This window comes from Urtica dioica, chromosome 3 (genome assembly GCF_054948205.1).
Source record: "Urtica dioica subsp. dioica isolate 48M chromosome 3, U.dioica_male_clone48M_v1_H2, whole genome shotgun sequence".
Taxonomy (NCBI): Eukaryota; Viridiplantae; Streptophyta; class Magnoliopsida; order Rosales; family Urticaceae; genus Urtica; species Urtica dioica.
Window position 1 is genome coordinate 11,271,728 of NC_142758.1, and position 20,522 is coordinate 11,292,249.

The 20,522-nt window shown below is 53.1% G+C and overlaps 1 protein-coding gene across 1 annotated transcript; it reads left to right on the top strand.

Moving 5' to 3' along the window:
* Nucleotides 1-233: 233 nt before the first annotated feature.
* Nucleotides 234-18,593, top strand: LOC149402381 (uncharacterized). Its single transcript, XM_089608349.1, has 4 exons — nt 234-816; nt 3,877-4,851; nt 4,919-5,017; nt 18,559-18,593. The coding sequence occupies exons 1-4, from the start codon at nt 234-236 to the stop codon at nt 18,591-18,593; spliced, it is 1,692 nt and encodes a 563-aa protein (XP_089464475.1).
* The last annotated feature ends 1,929 nt before the right edge of the window (nt 18,594-20,522 follow it).

Genomic DNA, 20,522 nt, shown 5'->3' on the forward strand with positions numbered 1-20,522 from the left:
ACCGAGACGCTCGCTTCACATCCAGGTTCTGGAAGAGACTGCAAGAGAACTTGGGAACTCGCTTGAAGTTTAGTACTGCTTTTCACCCCCAAACCGATGGCCAAAGCGAACGAACGATTCAGGTATTGGAGGACATGCTTCGAGCTTATGTTTTGGACTTCCAAGGCTCGTAGAGTCGTTACCTTCCGTTAGCTGAATTCTCGTACAACAACAGCTATCAGGCGACGATTGGCATGGCACCGTATGAAGCCTTATATGGAAGGAAGTGTCGCTCTCCAATTCATTGGGATGAAGCTGGGGAGAGCAAATTCATTGGATCGGAGATGCTCGAGCAAACCACAGAAGCGGTTAAAAAGATCCAAGCTCGGATGAAAACGTCCCAGAGTCGTCAGAAAAACTACGCTGACAGGCGTAGGAGACCTCTAGAATTTGAAGCAGAAGAGAAAGTGTTTCTGAAGATCTCACCTATGCGAGGAGTTATGAGGTTTGGGAAAAAAGGGAAGCTCAGTCCAAGGTACGTTGGACCCTTTGAGATCCTTGAGCGTGTAGGCAAGACATCTTATCGCTTGGCGTTGCCGCCTTCTATGTCCAACCTCCATGATGTATTCCATGTGTCGATGCTACGGAAGTACGTGTCAGACCCTTCGCATATCCTGCAAGAGCAAGAGGTTGAGGTCTCTCCTGAGGTCAGATATGAAGAGCCAGCTGTAGCGATTCTTGATCGCAAAGATAAAGTCTTAAGGAACAAGACCATTCCTTTGGTCAAGGTTTTGTGGAAGAGGCATACTGTAGAGGAAGCTACATGGGAGCTTGAGAGTGAGATACAAAAGAAGTACCCTGCTCTGTTTTAAGTTTCGAGGACGAAACTCTTTTAAGGGGGTAGGGATTGTAAAGGATAACTTTTGAATCTCGCCGTTTGTAATTCACGTTTAATAAATGAGCTTTCGTGTGTTACAAGTAAGTTCTTGAATGAATTATGGACGTTGAAGTTTAGAGAGTTAATTTAAATTATTTTAAGGTAATGGAAAATCTCGGAATAAATAAAGGATTTATCGAGTTCGTCTCGAATAATAAATTATTTTCCGAGGAAATACGCCGGAATTTAATTTAAGAAATAAATTCTCAAGGATGAGAATTATTTTCGAGAAACCTTAAATATATTTAAATTAATCAAGAACGAACGAGGAAAGTCTCGGTTTGAATAACTTAATTAAAAGTTCGAGTGAGTACGGGTTTTAGTCACAAAATTTTGTGACAAGGACGTGATTGTAACGTTTTTGGAGTTATTTGGAAATAAAAACGTGAGAGTGGGGTTGATTTTAGAAGATGGAGGAAAAGTAGAGTTAGTAATTAAATAACCCATTCTTTCTTTTTCTCTTATCTTCTTCTATCTTCTACTCTCTTCTTTTCCCTTCTTCACCCAAAGCCGCCGCGAGCTCACCCAAAGCCGCCGACCAAGGAAGAACCACAGGAATCGAGAGAGGGCACGCCGGAGAGTCCAATTCCTCCAGAAACAAGGTAAATCTCCTTGACCCGAATTGGAAACTAGGGTTTTGAGAAATTGGTTTTGGGGATTTCGTGTTCTTTGATGATTTCTGAAGAATTGGAGGTGATTAGTTGTTATTTGAGTTTGATAATCGATATTGATGACTTGAAATTGAAGAAATTGAACTTGAATTTGTTTGTTGGCCGTGTGACGTGTGTTGTCGCACGAAAATGAACAACTATTTAAAACCTCGGGCGGTTCGATCCAAGGCCGGACCAAGTGATCGCACCCGGGCCAAGAGTGTGAACTCGATAGTCTCGAGCTAGGGTTCTCTCCGATCAACCCGCCTCTCGGGAGAGGTAGGGGGTGAGGAGGATGAGTGACCGTGCCTTGGTTGTCGGCTGCCTACGTACCCGTGCGTGGGATCAGGTCAGAACGTAGTTCAAGCGTGTGTGACGCAGTATGAGGCGTGGAGCCTTGGCGGAGAGGCGTGCTCGACGAAGGAAACGGGGCGCGAGGAGTCCTCGGCAGCGTCTCAGAACTTCGGAGATCGCGTACGCGTCTAGCGTGTTAGACGCGCGAGGGTAGCTCTAGTTGAGAACCCTAGGGGCGTGCTTGAGCACCGGAGAACGTTCGGTCAAAGGGAGCGACGTCCGGGAAGTTCCCGTGAGTGTTTCGGGACCTTTGAGAACGAGGGAGAGAGAAAAGAACCTGCTTCAGGCCAAATATGGCATCCAGAGAAGCAGAGAAATCGAGCGTGTCGATAAGAGATGAAGAGAATTATTAGATATTCTTGGATATCTTGGGATGGCTTTCCCCTCAATGGGAGAGGGTATTTATAGGTGTTTGGGAGCCTTAGAAGGTCCCTTTTTCGTCCATGTGGGACTAGGAATGCGTGTGGCATCAAGTGGAGGCGCACGGCGCGCGCGGCGCACAAAGGGCGGCGCACAACGCGCGGCGCGCGGCGCGCGGGTCACCGGGCGCGGCGCGGGACGCGCGGCGCAGGACGCGCGGCGCAAGGTTCCTTGACCGGCGCGGCGCGCTGCCTGGCCGGCGCGGCGCGCTGCCTGCTGCCCGGCTGGCCGGTGCAGCGCGTTGCGCGCGCAGTGAGCGGCTCGTCTTGCCGGGCTCTTGCGGGCCTTCGAATGCCATTCTTCTCACGTGAAAAATGAAGCTTTCTACTTGATGAGAGTGGCTCGATTCGAGTAGCGAGGCTCGGCCTGGCGAGAGCGACTAGCGACTTGATTCGAGGAGTGACTCGAGGATGACTCGAGGCTCGACTCGAAAATGACTCGAGGCTCGACTCGAGGAACGATTAAAGGCTCGACTCGAGGAACCACTCAAGGCTCGACTCGAGGAGCGAAGCTCGACTCGAGGAGATTGACTCAAGGCTCGACTCGAGGAGCGAAGCTCGACTCGAGGAGTCAGGAGTTTGGGCGAGGGCTTGAAGATTTGCCGCTCTTCAGGACCTCCGGCCTGACCATCGGCCCTTTGAGCGACGTGCCCTCTCGGCGTCTCGGGTTTTCCGAAAACGACCGACAACATTAGCCCCCCAAGTTCGTCGTTCGGGAGGCGTCCCAGCGATGAACTTTTTGTTCTTCTAGTTGGGTGTTTGAGGAAAATGTTTCCCGTGCCTTGTGGCCCCGAGGAAAATTTTTTCCTCTTCTCTTTTTCCTTTCTTTTCTTCTTTTTTTTTTTTTTTTTTCAGGTGGTGGCCGCGCGGCGCGCGCCCTGGACGGCGCGGCGCACGGTCTGCGCTGCACGACCCGCGCGGGCTTGGCGCGCGGCGCGCCCCGTGCGCGGGGCTGGGTCGCTTCGCGCGGGAGAACTCCGACTTTTTGGAGTTTCTACTCCGATTTTGCTCCTTGTGGGAGTAGGATTTCGACTCCTACCCCCCTAGAAGTCTATAAATAGACCTCCCCCCTTCCCTTTACTCCTCACATTATTTTTTCTCTTTTCTTACGCTTGTTTTCTTCTTTTACGTTTGCATCATGGGTGTCCCTCCCCTTTTCTCAGCTGAGAGTCCCGAGATTGATTTCTCTCTCTTGTTTCAGGGTTCTGAACACGCAGAGGATGATCTCTTCGCGGGATTAAGGGAAGTTCCTCTGCACGTGGAAGAAAATCCAAGCGGAGTAGAGCAGTGGTTGGAGGAAGGCGAGCTGGGTGCGACCGTGCCCGCTGCCCAGCCTCTCGAAGAGTGCGCGCCAACTGGGCGCGGTACAGGCGGGGAGTTTGATCGTCCCGCGTCCGGGGAGCCTGCCCCTCGCCTCGTGATCAACTTAGTTGGCGGGGGGTCCGTGACAAAGTTCGCCTCGACGCGCCGCAGTCCGACTTGGGCTTTCAAGGCGCGCCGGGAGATGTTACGGACGCGGATGCGGTGACTCCGCTAGAGTCGGTTCTCGACGAGATAGACTGCGTGGACGACTTTGGTCCCGAGTCTGAAGATCCCGGAGGTGAGTCAGAGACATGTCCGGGGGCCGAAGGCCTCGCATCGGAGTGTCCCGAGGTACCGTCGGCAGCTGCCACGGTCGTGTCGGAGGGCAGGGACCCTTCCGTGGAGCCAGGGGATTCTCAGCCTGAGACCCCTGACGCGGAGGCGTTGGTATCGGCGAGGTCGCTTGCTAGGACGGAGTGGTATCCCGAGGAGGGCCTTGCTGCTCCCGAGGACTTCGATTGTTCGGGGGTTGATGCTTCGAGCACGCTTACCTACCGGACATTCGTCGGTCTCCGGGAGGCTTTTGCCATTCCGTCATCCGTGGCGCTTCTCCGTCCTTTAAGGGACGACCGTCCTTTCCGGCCTCGTCGTGGTTTCGCCGCAGTTTCAGTTGCGAGTCTTAACTGCGGGTTGCGGCTGCCGTTTCAACCCATCGTTCAGCAGCTTCTCGCCCGTCTGGGGGTGCACGCATGTCAGATGAGCCCGGCATTCTACCGCATAGTGGCGATGTGCCATATGGAGCGGCATTGCCAGACCGAGCGGGTGATGACCGTGAGTGATTTTCGCAATCTCATCGCGGTCTTCCCTGCGCCCGGGCAACCCAGTTTCTTTGTGGCCCGCGATCGACGGAATACTAAGCTGATCATTGATTCAGAGAAGTACAATCGACGACCGTGGGTGTGGGTCTCGGCGGAGGCTTTTGGTGACGCCCCGCTCCGGTTCGGCCCCTTGTCCGAGTTTCCTGCTAACGAGGGGGCCGATGATCTCGACTTTGTGAAGGAGATCCGGGGAATGTCGGAGGCTCGGAAAGCCGTTGAACGATTTCGTTCTCCTGAGCTGATGGCTTCCACTGGGTGGTTCCCGCCGTTTCCTCAGCGGACCGGGGGTACCCCAAGTGCCGCATCATCTCTCTCGAGCGGCGATCCTCAAGGTATGTTGACGTTTCGTATTTTTGCTTTTGTTTTTAGCTCAAGGTTTTGACTTTGTCGCTTTTGCAGTCTCTTCGGCTAGGGCGAGGGCTCGGGCTCGTCTAGCGAAGGCTTCCCGGGACCCGAAGTCGTTGGCGGCGGTTCGCCGTCGGATTGCTGCGCGGGATGGTCGGGAGAAACTCGATACCGATCATCGGGCGGAGAGCGGTCCTCGCGCTTCCTTGAAGCGACCTTCCTCCTCGGCTTTGCCAGACACGTCTTCGGACTCTAAGCGCGTGAATTCGATGGTCGACGTGGAGGCCGCGGAGGTTAGGGGGGAATGTTCCCTGGGCCTTGCTCAATCTTCGATGAAGATGTGGAAGAGCGTTGTGGCCAGCAGTGACGTAGAGTTCTTTCGTCACGGCGTTTCCGATGCACAGAGAGTGAGTTTCCCTTGCCTTATTTGCGATGAATCTGTCTTCCGCTAAACTGTCTCTTTGCCTTCTCAGGTGCTTGCTCGAGCGACCCGGGGCGAGAAGATCCTTCACGACCTCATCAGGCGGATGAGTCGCGCTCAGGAGGAGCTTGCTCAAGCGAAGTCTCAGTTGGCTCACGCCGAGCGAGGTTCTCACTCAAAGGCGGAGTTTGCGAGTCTCCGCGAGCAGCTTCAGGAGGCTCGCGTGGAACTGGGAGTTACCCGCGGCAAGTGCGACCGCGCTCAGGCGGCGGTGGCGAAGATGGCTGAGGAGCTAACGACGGAACGTCAAGCCCTTGAAGTGGCGACTCGATCGACGGAGGTCTTCCGGAGCGAAGCGCGGGACCTTCGACGTCAGTTGGAATCGCGCACGGAAGAAGTTGGCATTCTTCAGGGCCAGCTTACATCGAGTGAGGCTGCCCGTGTTCGTGCGGAGCGTAAGCGTGACTCCTTGGCGGAGGAGGTGGCTCGGGTCACCGAGGAGAAAGCCGCGGCGGAGCAGCTTGTGTCCGACCTTCAGGACGACTTTGATGTCGGAGTCGAGGAGGCAAGGCATGCAGCGGCGGTGGAGTGTCGGGACGCCACAGCTGCCGAGAATGTTTCTCGGGGGGTCACCTTCGACTTCTTCGACTCGCTTTTCCCACCACTCGACGGGGCCGACCCTGTGGGCGACGATCCCGCCGAGTGACCGTTTTCTTTCTTTATTTTTCCTGCGCAAATGTTTTAGCGCGTGCTTTTTAGGTTTTTCCGTTCAGCGCACTTGTCTTAGAGCTTGCTTACTAGGATATTTCCCTTTAGCGCACTTTGTCTTAGCGCATGCTTTCTAGGTTTTGAGGCAGTTGCCCTTTTCTTTTATGAGGAGTTATCCATTTATTTTTATGAATGTTTTCGCACACTTATCTTCTACGGCATGCATGGATGGTCACTTGTTTGTGTCAATGATTTTGTCCATCCTTTTATCTCAGCAGGATACTTTTTCAAACACGCCAGTCACTTGGATGGTTTGTGTTCTTAAGCATTTTCAACTGCGAGTCAGCCATGCTATGTAGGTGTGTTACGTGCGCCGGATTGCGCCACGTGGGCGTCTCAAATCGCGCCATGTAGGCATCTTGGGTTGCGCCATGTACGCGACTTACGTGCGCCATGTAGGCGTCTCACGGGTTGCGCCATGTAGGCGTCTTACGGGCTGCGCCTTTACGCGACTTACATGCGCCATGTAGGCGTCTTAGGTTGCGCCATGTAGGCGTCTTACGGGCTGCGCCTTTACGCGACTTACGTGCGCCATGTAGGCGTCTTGGGTTGCGCCATGTAGGCGTCTTACGGGCTGCGCCTTTACGCGACTTACGTGCGCCATGTAGGCGTCTTAGGTTTTTCCATGTAGGCGTCTTACGGGCTGGGCCTTTACGCGACTTACGTGCGCCATGTAGGCATCTTGGGTCGCGCCATGTAGGCGTCTTACGGGCTGCGCCTTTACGCGACTTACGTGCGCCATGTAGGCGTCTTAGGTTGCGCCATGTAGGCGTCTTACGGGCTGCGCCTTTACGCGACTTACGTGCGCCATGTAGGCGTCTTAGGTTGCGCCATGTAGGCGTCTTACGGGCTGCGCCTTTACGCGACTTACGTGCGCCATGTAGGCGTCTTGAATGACTTTGCGGACTCTGTAAGGGCCTTCCCAGTTTGGGCCTAGGACGCCGGCGCCTTGGACTTGTGTGTTTTGGAACACTCGTCTGAGGACAAGGCTTCCGACGGCAAAGGTTCGCCTTTTGATTTTGGAGTTGTAGTATCTTTCGACCTTGCGTTTCTGTGCGGCGAGGCGTCGGAATGCTTCCGCCCTCTTTTCGTCGATCAGGTCCAATTCAAGGCGCATGGCCTCGTTGTTTTCCGCTTCGTCGAACGTGTCGACTCGGAATGTGGGTATCTCGGTTTCAATTGGAACCACAGCCTCGACCCCATATGCAAGGGAGAATGGCGTCTCGCCGGTGGCGTTTCGCGCGGTTGTCCTATACGCCCATAGGACGAATGGTAATTCATCGGCCCAGGCGCCTTTCTTGTCTTCGAGCTTCTTTTTCAGGTTGCTCTTGATAGTCTTGTTGACTGCCTCGACTTGGCCGTTGGCCTGAGGATGTCGCGGCGAGGAGAAGGTCTTGCTGATCTTCAGTTGATCGCAGATATCTCTTACCCGCGCGTTGTCAAATTGTGCCCCGTTGTCGGTCACAATCGAGGCGGGGATACCGTGCCTGCATATGATGTTCTTCCAGATGAAGTTCGTCGTGTTTGCTTCAGTTATTCTGGCAAGCGGCTCGGCCTCTACCCACTTAGTGAAGTAGTCGATGGCGATAATGGCGTACTCGTATTGCCTTGGCGCTCTAGGGAGCTTGCCAATGATGTCCACGCCCCACTTAGCAAAGGGACGTGGGACAACGATGCTGCTTAATGGGGTCGGGGGCTGTCGCGGAATTTCCGCGAAGCGCTGGCATTTATCGCAACGCCTTGCCCATTCGCAAGCATCTCGCTTCATGGAAGGCCAGAAATAGCCTTGCTTGAGCGCTTTGAGCGCAAGGGAAGTTCCAGCGGTGTGGTTTCCGCAGATGCCCTCATGGATTTCGCGGAGGACCTTGGTCGACTCAACGCTATCGAGGCATCGGAGCAGCGGTGTCGAGTAACCACGCTTATAGAGCGTGCCCTCACGGAGCGTGTATTTGGATGCTAAGGCCCTCAGTTTATCGGCTTCCTTGCGGTCTTCGGGGAGTTCCCCTCTTCGCAGAAACTCGACAATTGAGTCCATCCAAGTGGGCTGAGATGCCACTTCTATGGTCCCGACTTCGTCTCGGGAGACGGATGGTCGTGGGAGAGATTCAATGGGCACAGTCCCCAATCCGTCTTCGTCGATGCCAGATCCGAGGCGAGCAAGCGCATCAGCCTCCGAATTTTGTTCTCTCGGGATTTGGTGAATCTCGAACCAAGAGAAGGCCTCGAGTTTGGAGTTCGTCTTAGCCAGGTATGCGACCATGTTGGGCTCCTTGGCGATGTAATCTCCCTTAACCTGGTTTACGATCAACTGCGAGTCGCAGTGTATTCGCAGGTTATGGGAGCCGAGCTTCTGTGCTAGCTCTATCCCTACAATGAGCGCTTCGTATTCAGCTTCATTGTTGGAGGCTTGGAAGCCGTAGTGGAGGGCATATCGCAGCTTTTCCCCATCAGGGTTAATTAGGATTATTCCGGCGCCAGCCCCCCGAGCATTAGATGCTCCGTCTACGTATAACTCCCAAATGGGACCCGTTGGGTCTACCTTCCTTTTCCGAGTTAGCTCGTTATCGTTTAAGTCAGTTTCTGCTCTTCCCATATCGGGAGCGTAGGAGAATTCTGCCACGAAGTCGGCTAAGGCCTGCCCCTTTATAGCCGTTCTTGGGTGGAACTCAATCCCGTACTCGCTCAATTCTTGGGACCAGATCGCCATGCGAGTCGACGTTCCCTTTTGAAGAGCTTTACCGATTGGATGCTCAGTTCGCACCGCAATTGGGTGAGCTTGGAAGTACGGTCGTAGCTTCTTAGCTGCCGTTACGAGAGCCAGAGAAAGTTTCTCAATCTCGGTATAGCGTGTTTCCGCGTCGAGTAAGGCCTTGCTTACGTAGTAGATTGGCCATTGGACCTTGTTCTCCTCGCGGACAAGGACGGCGCTTACAGCTCTTTCAGAGACGGCGAGATACACGTATAGCGTCTCGCCCTCTTTTGGTTTAGAGAGGAATGGTGGGGACCCAAAGTAAGCCTTCATTTCTTGGAAGGCACTTTCGCATTCGTCCGTCCACTCAAAGCCGTCCGTCTTCTTCAGAGCTTTGAAGAACGGTTGACACTTGTCGGTGGCTTTAGACACGAAGCGTGTCAGAGCGGCAATCCGACCGGTCAGGCTTTGCACTTCTTTGACTCGTCTTGGCGACTTCATTTCAAGGAGTGCCTTGATTTTTTCCGGGTTCGCTTCTATGCCTCGTCGGCTGACGATATAACCAAGGAACTTTCCGGATTCAACCCCAAATACGCATTTGTTGGGGTTGAGCTTCATTTTATATCGGCGGAGGATTGTGAACATCTCCCTAAGGTCGCGTACGTGATTAGTTGCCAGTAGGCTTTTAACGAGCATGTCGTCCACGTACACTTCCATCGTCTTGCCGATTTGATCGGCGAAGATCCGATTTACCAAGCGTTGGTATGTCGCTCCCGCGTTCTTGAGGCCGAAAGGCATGACCTTGTAACAGTAGAGACCTCGATCAGTGACAAAGGTTGTCTTAATTTGATCGGGCTCGTGCATTCGAATTTGGTTGTAGCCTGAATAGGCGTCCATGAAGCTTAGGAGTTCATGGCCGGCCGTGGCGTCCACCAGTTGTTCGATGCGCGGGAGTGGAAAGCAATCCTTAGGGCAGGCTTTGTTAAGATCTTTGTAGTCTATACAAATTCGCCACTTCCCGTTGGGCTTTTTTACCATTACTACGTTGGCGACCCACTTGGGGTACTTAGCCTCTCGAATGAAGTTTGCGGTGAGGAGTTTCTCGACCTCTTCATTTATGGCCAGGTATCGTTCTGGGTTGAACGTTCGTCTAGCCTGCACTTTTTCGGCGACCTTTGGGTCATCGTTCAGTCGGTGCACTATTACCTCGGGATCGATTCCGGGCATGTCCGCATGAGTCCATGCAAAAACATCCTTGAACTCCCTAAGGAAGGCGGTAAGCTGAGTTTTGATGGCGAGTGGAAGTCGGGTGCCGATTTTTACAACTTGATCAGGCTTTGACTCGTCCAGGACGATTGGCACAAGATCATCGGAGGTTTCCACTTTGAGTCTTTCGATTTCCTCACGGGGGTCAAGTTCTCCGAACTTCCTTGCATCCCTTAGGTTGCATGGGTAATCGTCTTCCAGTTGGAAGATTGTGTTGACCGCTTTTCCCGCGGACTTGCCATCAACTCCTTGCACGTAGCATATTCTGGCTTGGGATTGGTCTCCAGCCATGATGCCAATTCCCCCTTCGGTGGGGAACTTCACCAGTAGGTGATACGTGGAAGTGATTGCCCTCAGCCGGTTCAATGTGGGTCGCCCAATGATTAAGTTGTAGGGCGACTCTTGATCGACCACTAGGAATGGGACCATGTGAACGGCTTCGATTCCTCCAGGGGTTCCAAAGGTGACCGGCAGGTCGATGATGCCCTCAGTCATAACCTTTTCCCCAGTGAACCCAAACAATGGCGTTTGGGTCGGAGTCGGGCGCAGCCCCCCGAGCTTCATGCGCTCTAGGGTGGACTTAAAAATTATGTCGGCAGCGCTGCCGTTATCAATGAGAACCCTTTTCACCAAGTTATTGGCCACTTGGGCTTTGAGCACGATCGCGTCATTGTGCGGATGCACAACTCGCTTGGCCTCTTCATTGGTGAAATACATCGTCTCGTGAGGCACGGACGGAGGTTCTTCATATGTGAAGTTGACGTGCATAGCAGCGTCTTCCTGAGACACGGCCCTAAGGAATTTCTTCCGTTGACGGGCTGAGTCCCCATCCTGTGGACCTCCCAGTATGGTGGTTACCACGTGCAGTTGTGGGTTGGCGTTGGCAGTAGCCGGGGTTTGGTTGGCAGAGGCGGCTGCTCCCCCTCCTTGACCAGACTGCTGTCTGTTCGCGGTGGGGCCCGCAGCGCCAATCATGCGCAACACGAACTCCTTCAGCTCGCCCCGTTGGATCAGAGCCTCGATTTGCCTTTTGAGGTTGTAGCATTCCGAGGTCAAATGACCATATTCCCGATGGAACTCACAATACCTGGACCGATCGCGAGTTGCGGGATCCTTCTTCATTGGAGCCGGGGGCGTGAACTTGTCACGTGCCAGAGCCAAGATCCTTTCCGGCGCCGTGTTCAGCGGCGTGAACGACGAGTACCCTTTGAAGTTTTCCGCAAGTCGCGGTTTCTGAGGTACAGGGGGTTGGTTGTTAGGAACCTGGTTCCCCTTGTTTCGCCTCTTACGAGGTTCGTTCTGCTCGCGGACAGGTTCTTCCCGACGGCGAGAGCTTTGATTAGTGCTCTTGCGGCCGTCGAGGTAGTCTTCGACTTCCATGAAGGTCTTAGCTCGAGTCATTAACTCGGCCATGGTGGAAGGGACACGGCCGACGACAGACTTGAGGAAGTCACTCGTGCGCAAGCCTTCTATGATAGCGGCAATCGCGTCACTGTCGTCAAAGCGGTCGACCTTGTTTGACTCTTCTGTGAATCGGGCGAGGTATCGTCTAAGAGACTCGCCACTCTCTTGCCTGATTGACCACAGGTACATCTTGGTCTTCTTTTGGACCATAGACGTAGCGAACCGTGCCAGGAACATGTCCTTCAGGTCTTTGAACGAGTGGATGCTTCCTGGTCTCAAGTTTTTGAACCACTCAAAGCCGGGTCCGGTGAGGGTCAAACTAAAGGCTTGGCACATGGCACCAGGAGAAACACCCTGCATCGTCATCCAGGTTTCATAGTGCTGGATGTGGTAAGCAGGATCTGCTTTCCCATCATAGGGAGCGAGGTTCGGGAGCTTGAAATTCCCCGTACAAACCTCAGCCAATATCTGAGTAGTGAAAGGCGATGAGTTCTCCTCAACGACTCCGTAGGCACTTCCACCTATTCTGTATTCTCGGAGATCTCGTACCTCATTTCGAAGGTTGTGGATCATAGTGACCACATCGAGACCGGTCGTTGGAGTAACCCCTTGATCGGGAGGAGTCACCTGCAGCCTCTCGTTAGACCCCTGTCCTGCGCGGCGGTTCCCGTTAGTTGGGGCTGCCAGCGGGATGTTGGGTCTAGAGCTTAGTCGCTCTCTCAGATCATTGCCACGCCCCATGCGTTGAGCAGTGAGGTGGTCCCTAAGATCAGGGCTGGCCGTACGGAGGCACCGGCTCTGCTTGCGGCGGTGCGCTCTCCGCGCGCCCTGACTTTCCGCAACATTCTCCCTCAGACCTAGTCGGTCGAGGGCCGAACGTCGGGAATTCCCCTCTTGAGAAGTCACCGGCGCATCGCCTGTTCGGGGTAAGGGATTCGACGGACCGGCTTCAAACACGGCGGGGAGTCCCCCGTCCTTCGTGAGAGAAGTCTCGACATCCTCCGAGTCACCAGTATCCTCATAATTAGGGTCGCGGCTTTCCTCGTTGAGGTTCTCAGGATCCCCGTTGGGGATCGTCGTGTCACGCATAGGTTGCTTCGCAGCCAGTTGGCGGTGATACCTTGCGTTCCTCGCCTTCAGTCGGCGGATACTCTCCTCCAATTCCGTGATGCGGTTGTCCCTGCTATCAGGAGATGGAGATGGTGAGCGGGTCGAGCTCTCTTCGTGGAGCGACTCTTCGTCACCATGCGCTCGGGAGCGCAAGAAGTATTTCTTGGTCCTAGCGACGTTTTCAGGGTTGTTTGCGCCCTCAGAACGTACGGGTGGTTGGCTACTCATCGTTTCTCAAGTTCGAGAAGGTTGAGTTCGCAGAAGAAAAGAAGAAGATGAATAGAAGGGGTTTCGGGCTGAATAGGTCGGGAAGTCCCCTCCTTCTAGCGCCAAAATGTTGTCGCACGAAAATGAACAACTATTTAAAACCTCGGGCGGTTCGATCCAAGGCCGGACCAAGTGATCGCACCCGGGCCAAGAGTGTGAACTCGATAGTCTCGAGCTAGGGTTCTCTCCGATCAACCCGCCTCTCGGGAGAGGTAGGGGGTGAGGAGGATGAGTGACCGTGCCTTGGTTGTCGGCTGCCTACGTACCCGTGCGTGGGATCAGGTCAGAACGTAGTTCAAGCGTGTGTGACGCAGTATGAGGCGTGGAGCCTTGGCGGAGAGGCGTGCTCGACGAAGGAAACGGGGCGCGAGGAGTCCTCGGCAGCGTCTCAGAACTTCGGAGATCGCGTACGCGTCTAGCGTGTTAGACGCGCGAGGGTAGCTCTAGTTGAGAACCCTAGGGGCGTGCTTGAGCACCGGAGAACGTTCGGTCAAAGGGAGCGACGTCCGGGAAGTTCCCGTGAGTGTTTCGGGACCTTTGAGAACGAGGGAGAGAGAAAAGAACCTGCTTCAGGCCAAATATGGCATCCAGAGAAGCAGAGAAATCGAGCGTGTCGATAAGAGATGAAGAGAATTATTAGATATTCTTGGATATCTTGGGATGGCTTTCCCCTCAATGGGAGAGGGTATTTATAGGTGTTTGGGAGTCTTAGAAGGTCCCTTTTTCGTCCATGTGGGACTAGGAATGCGTGTGGCATCAAGTGGAGGCGCACGGCGCGCGCGGCGCACAAAGGGCGGCGCACAACGCGCGGCGCGCGGCGCGCGGGTCACCGGGCGCGGCGCGGGACGCGCGGCGCAGGACGCGCGGCGCAGGACGCGCGGCGCAAGGTTCCTTGACCGGCGCGGCGCGCTGCCTGGCCGGCGCGGCGCGCTGCCTGCTGCCCGGCTGGCCGGTGCAGCGCGTTGCGCGCGCAGTGAGCGGCTCGTCTTGCCGGGCTCTTGCGGGCCTTCGAATGCCATTCTTCTCACGTGAAAAATGAAGCTTTCTACTTGATGAGAGTGGCTCGATTCGAGTAGCGAGGCTCGGCCTGGCGAGAGCGACTAGCGACTTGATTCGAGGAGTGACTCGAGGATGACTCGAGGCTCGACTCGAAAATGACTCGAGGCTCGACTCGAGGAACGATTAAAGGCTCGACTCGAGGAACCACTCAAGGCTCGACTCGAGGAGCGAAGCTCGACTCGAGGAGATTGACTCAAGGCTCGACTCGAGGAGCGAAGCTCGACTCGAGGAGTCAGGAGTTTGGGCGAGGGCTTGAAGATTTGCCGCTCTTCAGGACCTCCGGCCTGACCATCGGCCCTTTGAGCGACGTGCCCTCTCGGCGTCTCGGGTTTTCCGAAAACGACCGACAACAACGTGAATTTTGGCCGAGAGTGTTTTTGGTTTTGTTGGATTTGTGAATAGAACTCGTTTGGTTTGGAATTGTTTTGGCTCTGTGTGTTGATTTGAAATTCTGAGTTAGTGAGGATCATTGTTGTGCTAGAATTATGAGGCTGTGATGATTATGAGATGTTAAAATTGTTTGGTTGATGTGAAAATCTTGGCCGTGTGGTCGTTATGCTTGTGTGACTTGTTGTGGCTGTTTGGGTGTTTGTAGCCGTGAGCCATATTGTGATATTGTGGCGTTGAGACTGTTGTGTATCTATAATTTGAGCCTCGGGTCTTAATTCTTGGATTTGGTTAACGTGAGTTGAAGAAATGACATGAGTTTTGGATTATTGTGATTATAGTTTCGGGATTTGGAATTTGGAATTTAAAGTGATGATTTGTGATTTGTGATTTGAGATGAGTTTGTTCGTTTCGAGTTTGGTTAGCTCGTTTTTGAGATAGAAAAGTTTATGTCAAGTAAAGTGAATTTGTTGACAAGTTATATGGTTTATTGACATGTTTGAGAGTTTATGACAAGTTGGAGATATTGTGACTGATGAGATTTCAACTTTGGATTTTAGTTTCTCGACACTTCAGAACGTGTTAACGCTCCAGGTCGTGTAGAGTCTCAGGAAGCGTGAAAAGAAAGGAAACTCCGGAAGTCAACAATTTTCAGACGATCTTTTTCCGGGCAAGTGTGGAGACTTAAGTCAACTACATACCAAGGGAATAACCATGTTTACGTGCATTATTGTTTGTTAGTAAACAAGAATAGGAAAGCTTTAAAATCGAATAATCTCAAAGATTAAGGCTTCGGCCGCTTTTCCTGAAAACTTAGCGTGAGTTCGCTCAATAAGTTCAAACGTAAGATTTGTGAAACCCAGCCTCTGATATGTGATATAGTTATTCCTTAGGATCTGTTATTGACCCGTTAGAACGGGGGAGACAGGAGAACCATGTTTAACTCTCGAATTCAAATCGAGGGTAGAAGTACCGGGAGTCACATCCCGAGTCTTCAACCTAAAACACTAACGAGCATAAAAGGGAAATGAAATATCTTTCAGGATTTATCCTGAGTCGCTCTCCTGTAAGTAGCATAGGTGTGTACTCTGAGTGCAGCAGAGTACCCGAACCTTAAAGAATTGTTGTGTCGATGGTACCAAAATGAAATGGACCCTGACGGGCTATGAGGGCCTGGGGGATGGCGCTGAGTACTCATTTATCGGGAAGTCGACCAAGAGTCGCACCCGATCTTGTTACCAGGTTATGAAGACCTGAAGAATGCACCTTGACGGGCTATGAGGGCCTGGGGGTTGCGTCGACGTCGAATGAAGTGGTACCATTAGTGGATCCCAGACTAACATTAAAACTCTTAGGCCGCCGGACGACTGCTGCTCGAAGTCTAAGGCTGGTCTCTTGTCGTTCTTAAGGTTATAGCGGGGGATGTGTGTAACCTTAAAGACGACAAGTACTAGTTAGAATGTGTACACATGAGTCATGCTCTAGACTTGTTAGACTTGCATCCATGCATTCTTATGTGCTTGTTTGCACGTCACGTGTTATCACATGGCATTTAGTCGCTTTATTTTTCTAAGTTAGACTCCCACTTGCTGAGTCAATCGACTCATAGTTTATGACCCTTGGTAATGTAGAAAAGGGCAAGGCGCCGGTGTGAGCAAGGAGTTGAAGACGAAGACCGGACGTGTATCTCTTGACCTTTGGGCTATGGAGACTCTCTCGGGATCAACCTCTTCTATAGTTATAACTATATTTTGTTGAACCCTTTCCTAAACTACGCTCCTAAAACTATCTCATGTAATTATACGTAAACCCAGGAGCTGTTATGTAAATATTTAGAGTCGTAGTGAGACTCAAAGTTTGAATTAAGAAAAACGAAAAATTTACCCAGGTTTTTATATAACGACTTATAATACTTATATGATATCATATTACATTTAACATAAGTATTAAGATTATTATGTTTATTTGATTCTGTTTCTGTTGATATGAGATATATTGTTATATTGATGTTGTGACTTGTGACGTAACCCACCGTCACGGCTCGTGAACCGGCGACGAGAGGTCGCGGGTCGTGACAGTCCAGGTTCATTGCAGTGGTGGAATTTTTCGTTAGACTTGTCCACCTTGACTGGCCGGGGCTTCTTCTTCCTCTGAACCTTGCATTTGTTCTTCTTCTCGTCCTTGCGAGTTCTCATCTTAGATCCAGAGGTGGAGGCTTTGTGCTAAGTACCATGTACCTCTCCTTGGTTCCTCTTTTTCTTAGTGAGACGTTCAGCAGTGTGAAGCTCCTTCATTAGCTCGATAACAGTCTACTCTAGCTTGTTCATGTACTAGTTCAGCTTGAAGGTATCAAAAGATGGGAGAGTTTCCAAGATCATATTTATTTTAGATTCCCCATCAATCTCTGATCCTAGGATTTCCATTTGATTCAGATAACTAAAGATCAGCATCATATGGTCTCTAACATGAGTTCCAGCCTTCATCTGACAGTTCATAAATGGTCGGACTGCTTGCTATCTGGCCTGACGCCCTTGCCCTCCAAACATCTCATCTTCATTGTAGAGCTTGTTGGCGGATTTCTCAATGTCACGATGTTTCTACTGGAGCACATTGTTATAGTTCTTCCTAGGTGCCCTCTGAAGGTATTGAATTGACTAGTGCACTTCTAGAGACGGAATAAGAACAAACCATTTAACCTCTTATGTCTAGGAGTCACTATGTATGTGTTGTCGCACGAAAATGAACAATGATTAATTACCTCGGGCGGTTCGATCCAAGGGCGGACCAAGTGATTGCATCCGGGCCAAAAATGTGAACTCATTAACCGAGTTGCACCCTCCAGACCCTGAGGTGTGTTTTGGAGGGTGTGATTGTGCCAAAGGTTGGCTGCCTACGTACCCGTTAGATGGGAGGTCAGAACGTAGTCCAAAGTGAGTGTTGGGGGCTATCTTGGGCACGGAGGCTGAGAATCAAAGATTTTAGAGTAGGACCCGGCTCGTAGCTTCTAGTGAAGACTTTAGAGGGGTCGCTTGCCTCGTAGCTCGGAGGTCTAGCTCAAGGGCCAAGAAGTGAGAGGACAGTGTGTACACTACATAGACTCGGTTTGTAGAAGAAGAGTGTGCTCCCTCTCGTGGAGGGGGGTCCTTGAATTTCTGAGCCGAGGGAGGAGGAGCGCCTGCTCTTGGAATATCATTAGAGCACGAGAAAGGAGAGAGTTCTCGAGTGGAGAAAGATGTGTGAAGAATAGGATGAATTTGGATGAATTTAGATGAATTTGGATACCTTTCCCTTCCCCACGGGGGGGTATTTATAGTTTTGGAGGAGGCCTTGGGCCGGCCCCCTCAAGGCCCGCTGGATGGCCGGGAGCGGGGTGCGCGAGACACAACGCCCGGGCGGGCACAGGGCGCGTGGAGTGTGCTGTCTGGACGGGCGCGGGGTGCCCAGCCAAGGCAGTAGGAGCACCCGACCGAGGCAGTAGGAGCTTGCGGCCGAGACAGCAGGGGCACCCGGCCGAGGCAGCAGGAGCGCCCGGGTGAGGCAGCAGGAGCTCTCGGCCGAGGTAGCAAGAGCACCCGGCCAAGGCAGCATGGACGCTCGGCCGGGATAGTGGGGATGCCCGGCCGAGGCAGCAGGGGTGCTCGGCCTTGGTAGCAGGACTCCTCGGCCGAGGCAGCAAGGCCCTCCTCCAGGGCTGCAGGAGTTCTCGGCCAAGGCAGTAGAGCGCACGCGGGTCGGGACGCGGGAGCGGACGCGGGAGCGCACGCAGGCTGGGGGTGTGGAAGCGCCGGGGTGCGCGCGGGTCCACTGGGTCGGGGGCGCAGGTGCGCCAGGGCGTGCGAGAGCCCACTGGACCGGGGGTGCAGGTGCGTGCGCGGCCCGGGGCGGGGGCGTGCTGGCGCGCGTGCAGGTTCACTGGGCCGTGGGAGCGCTAGGAAGCGCGGGCCTAGTGGGCCGGGGCACATTGGGTGATCCCGACGGCGATGCCCGGCCGGCCTTAAACTGTTTTCAAATTTCCGGTTTCCCGAAAATGACCGGTTACATTAGCCCCCCAAGTTTACGGCTTGCGGAACGCGAGTCATGAACTTTAGTTTTGATAAAAGGGCATTGAGTCATTTTACCCCTTTGATCATGTGTGGCCATTTTTTTGTTTACTCGACCGGACCCAGGGGGTCGGACCAGGCGCCGACGAGCGGCGCCCGGGCGAGGCCGTCCCACGGGCTGGGCATGTGACGCGCGCGCGAGAGGGGGGGGGGGGGGGAAAGAGCAGGGTTTTTTTATTCCTCTCCTATAAATAGGAGATTCTCCCTCCCTTTTTCTTCACAGCTGGCAGCCTTTTGGAGATTGGAAAATTCCTTTGAGTTTGAAATTTCCTTTGGGCAACCGATTTTTACTCTTTTAAATGGGGAGTGAACTTTCTTCCCACGTTGATGATCTCAAGGTTGACTCTTCCTTCCCTTTCCAATATTTTGGGAATGCGGCCAAGGGTCCCTTTGAGGAACTCTGCGGGATTTCCATCTTCGTTGAGGAAGACTCTCGCGCGGCCGATCAATGGCTCGCGGAGTTGGAGACTGACGCCGCGGCGGTTGCCGAGCTGGAGGGGCCCGGGAGCGGCCCCGAAGGGGAGGACAAAGGGTCTAAAGATTCTCTTTTGTCACGACTAGTGATCAACTTGGTCTCCTGCGAGGCGTCCTTTGACGCCCCCTTGCTCAAACCGCAAGGCAAAGTGACCGATTGCGCAGGGCTTCCCCTAGCTTATGACTTAGAGGCCCCAGGCGCCGAACTTGCGATTGTACAGTTCGAATCTTTCTTGGACGAGATCTACTCCGACGACCCCGTAGGGTCGGGCTCAGAAGGCCTTGGAGAGGACTTGGAGTCTCTTCACGCGAGGGGGAAGGAGAAGCGTAGCGGAAAGGTTTTGGAGACGGCCTAGACGGCCTTTGAATCCATGGAGTCTTCGGGCTACACCTACGCCATGTCCTTGGAAAGGACTCGCCTGTAAGCATCTCGAGAAGTCCCCACTGTCTTGGTGGAAAGGCGTGGTGTCAAAGAGCGACATCACCTTCTCTCAGGCAGGGGTTACCGACGCTCAAAGGGTCAGTATTCTTATTCATTCTTTTGTAAGCATAGGTTCAGTTTTAACCCTTGCCTTTTGTCGTCGCAGGCATATGCGAGGGCTATGCGGAGCGACAGGATTCTGCATGACTTCATCCGGCGCTTGGGGGCCTCCCAGGAAGAGCTTGCTCAGACGAGGGCTAGGCTTGCTCAGGTCGAGCGAGGTTCGAACCCACCCGCGGGCGAAACCCGAGACACTTCGAGACCAACTTCGCAAGGCAAAGGTGGAACTCCAGATCGCCCGAGAACAGTGCAATGGAGCCCAGATGTCGGTGGCCAATATGGCGGGGGAGCTAACCGAAGAACGGCGAGCTTGCGAGGTGGTGTCCTGATCGGCGGAGGTTTTTCGCACCGAGGTTGCCGACCTCCGGAGACAGCTAGATGCCCAGTACGACGCCTTGGAGACGTTTCACCGTCAGCTCACTTCGAGCGAAGCGGCGCGTGTCCGGGCGGAGCGCGAGCGTGACTCTCTAGAGGAGGAGAATGCTCGTCTCTCTTCCCAGCTTGCCGAGGCGAAGCGAAGAGCGTCCAACTAACAAGATGACTATAATATAGGGAATGAGGTGGCCCGTCGAGCCGGAGCGGTGGAGTGTGGGAGGCGACGGCGGCCGAGAACGAGGCCCGGGAGATCACCTTTGACTTCTTCGACACCTTGTTTCCCGTACTAGACTAGGGTGCTGTGTGAGCCATGTGGTTTTCTTTATTTATTTTCTATAGCGCGTATGTTTAGCGCTTTGCTTTTTCCTTTTCAGGATATCATTTATTTTTCGCGCATTTGCATTTAGCGCATGTTTATTGGATTCAGAGCAGTGGCTCTTTTTCGTTTATGAGATATTTTGATGCTTGCAAGTTGAATGCTATCTCGTGTTGAGTAGTTTTTCTCGTATATGCCTTCTTTGTGAGCTAACGTGGCCTGAAGGACTTGTGTCCTTACCAATAGTTTTGGCAGGTTTGCGTCCCTAGTTGGGATTCGACCTCCGCTCATTTAGCATTACGATTCGTCGTTGTTTAGCATATGAGGCGGGGAAGAGTTCGTGCCTAGTTAGGTGTTAATTTAGCATTCGTTAATAGGGGCAACTCGCCGTGGTTGACTGACTCGTATTGCATGGTGATATTGGCACGTCGGGTTAGGCCGACGATTTAGCGTGCCTAAAGTGGCTGTCGCCCAACGACTT

Coding starts and splice junctions, on each gene's coding strand:
- LOC149402381 (XM_089608349.1), top strand. CDS start 234: ATGGCACCGTATGAAGCCTTATATGGAAGGAAGTGTCGCTCTCCAATT. Junction 4,852..4,918: donor CTCGAGCGGCGATCCTCAAG/GTATGTTGACGT, acceptor TCGCTTTTGCAG/TCTCTTCGGCTAGGGCGAGG. Junction 5,018..18,558: donor TCGGATTGCTGCGCGGGATG/GTCGGGAGAAAC, acceptor TTTTCTTCACAG/CTGGCAGCCTTTTGGAGATT.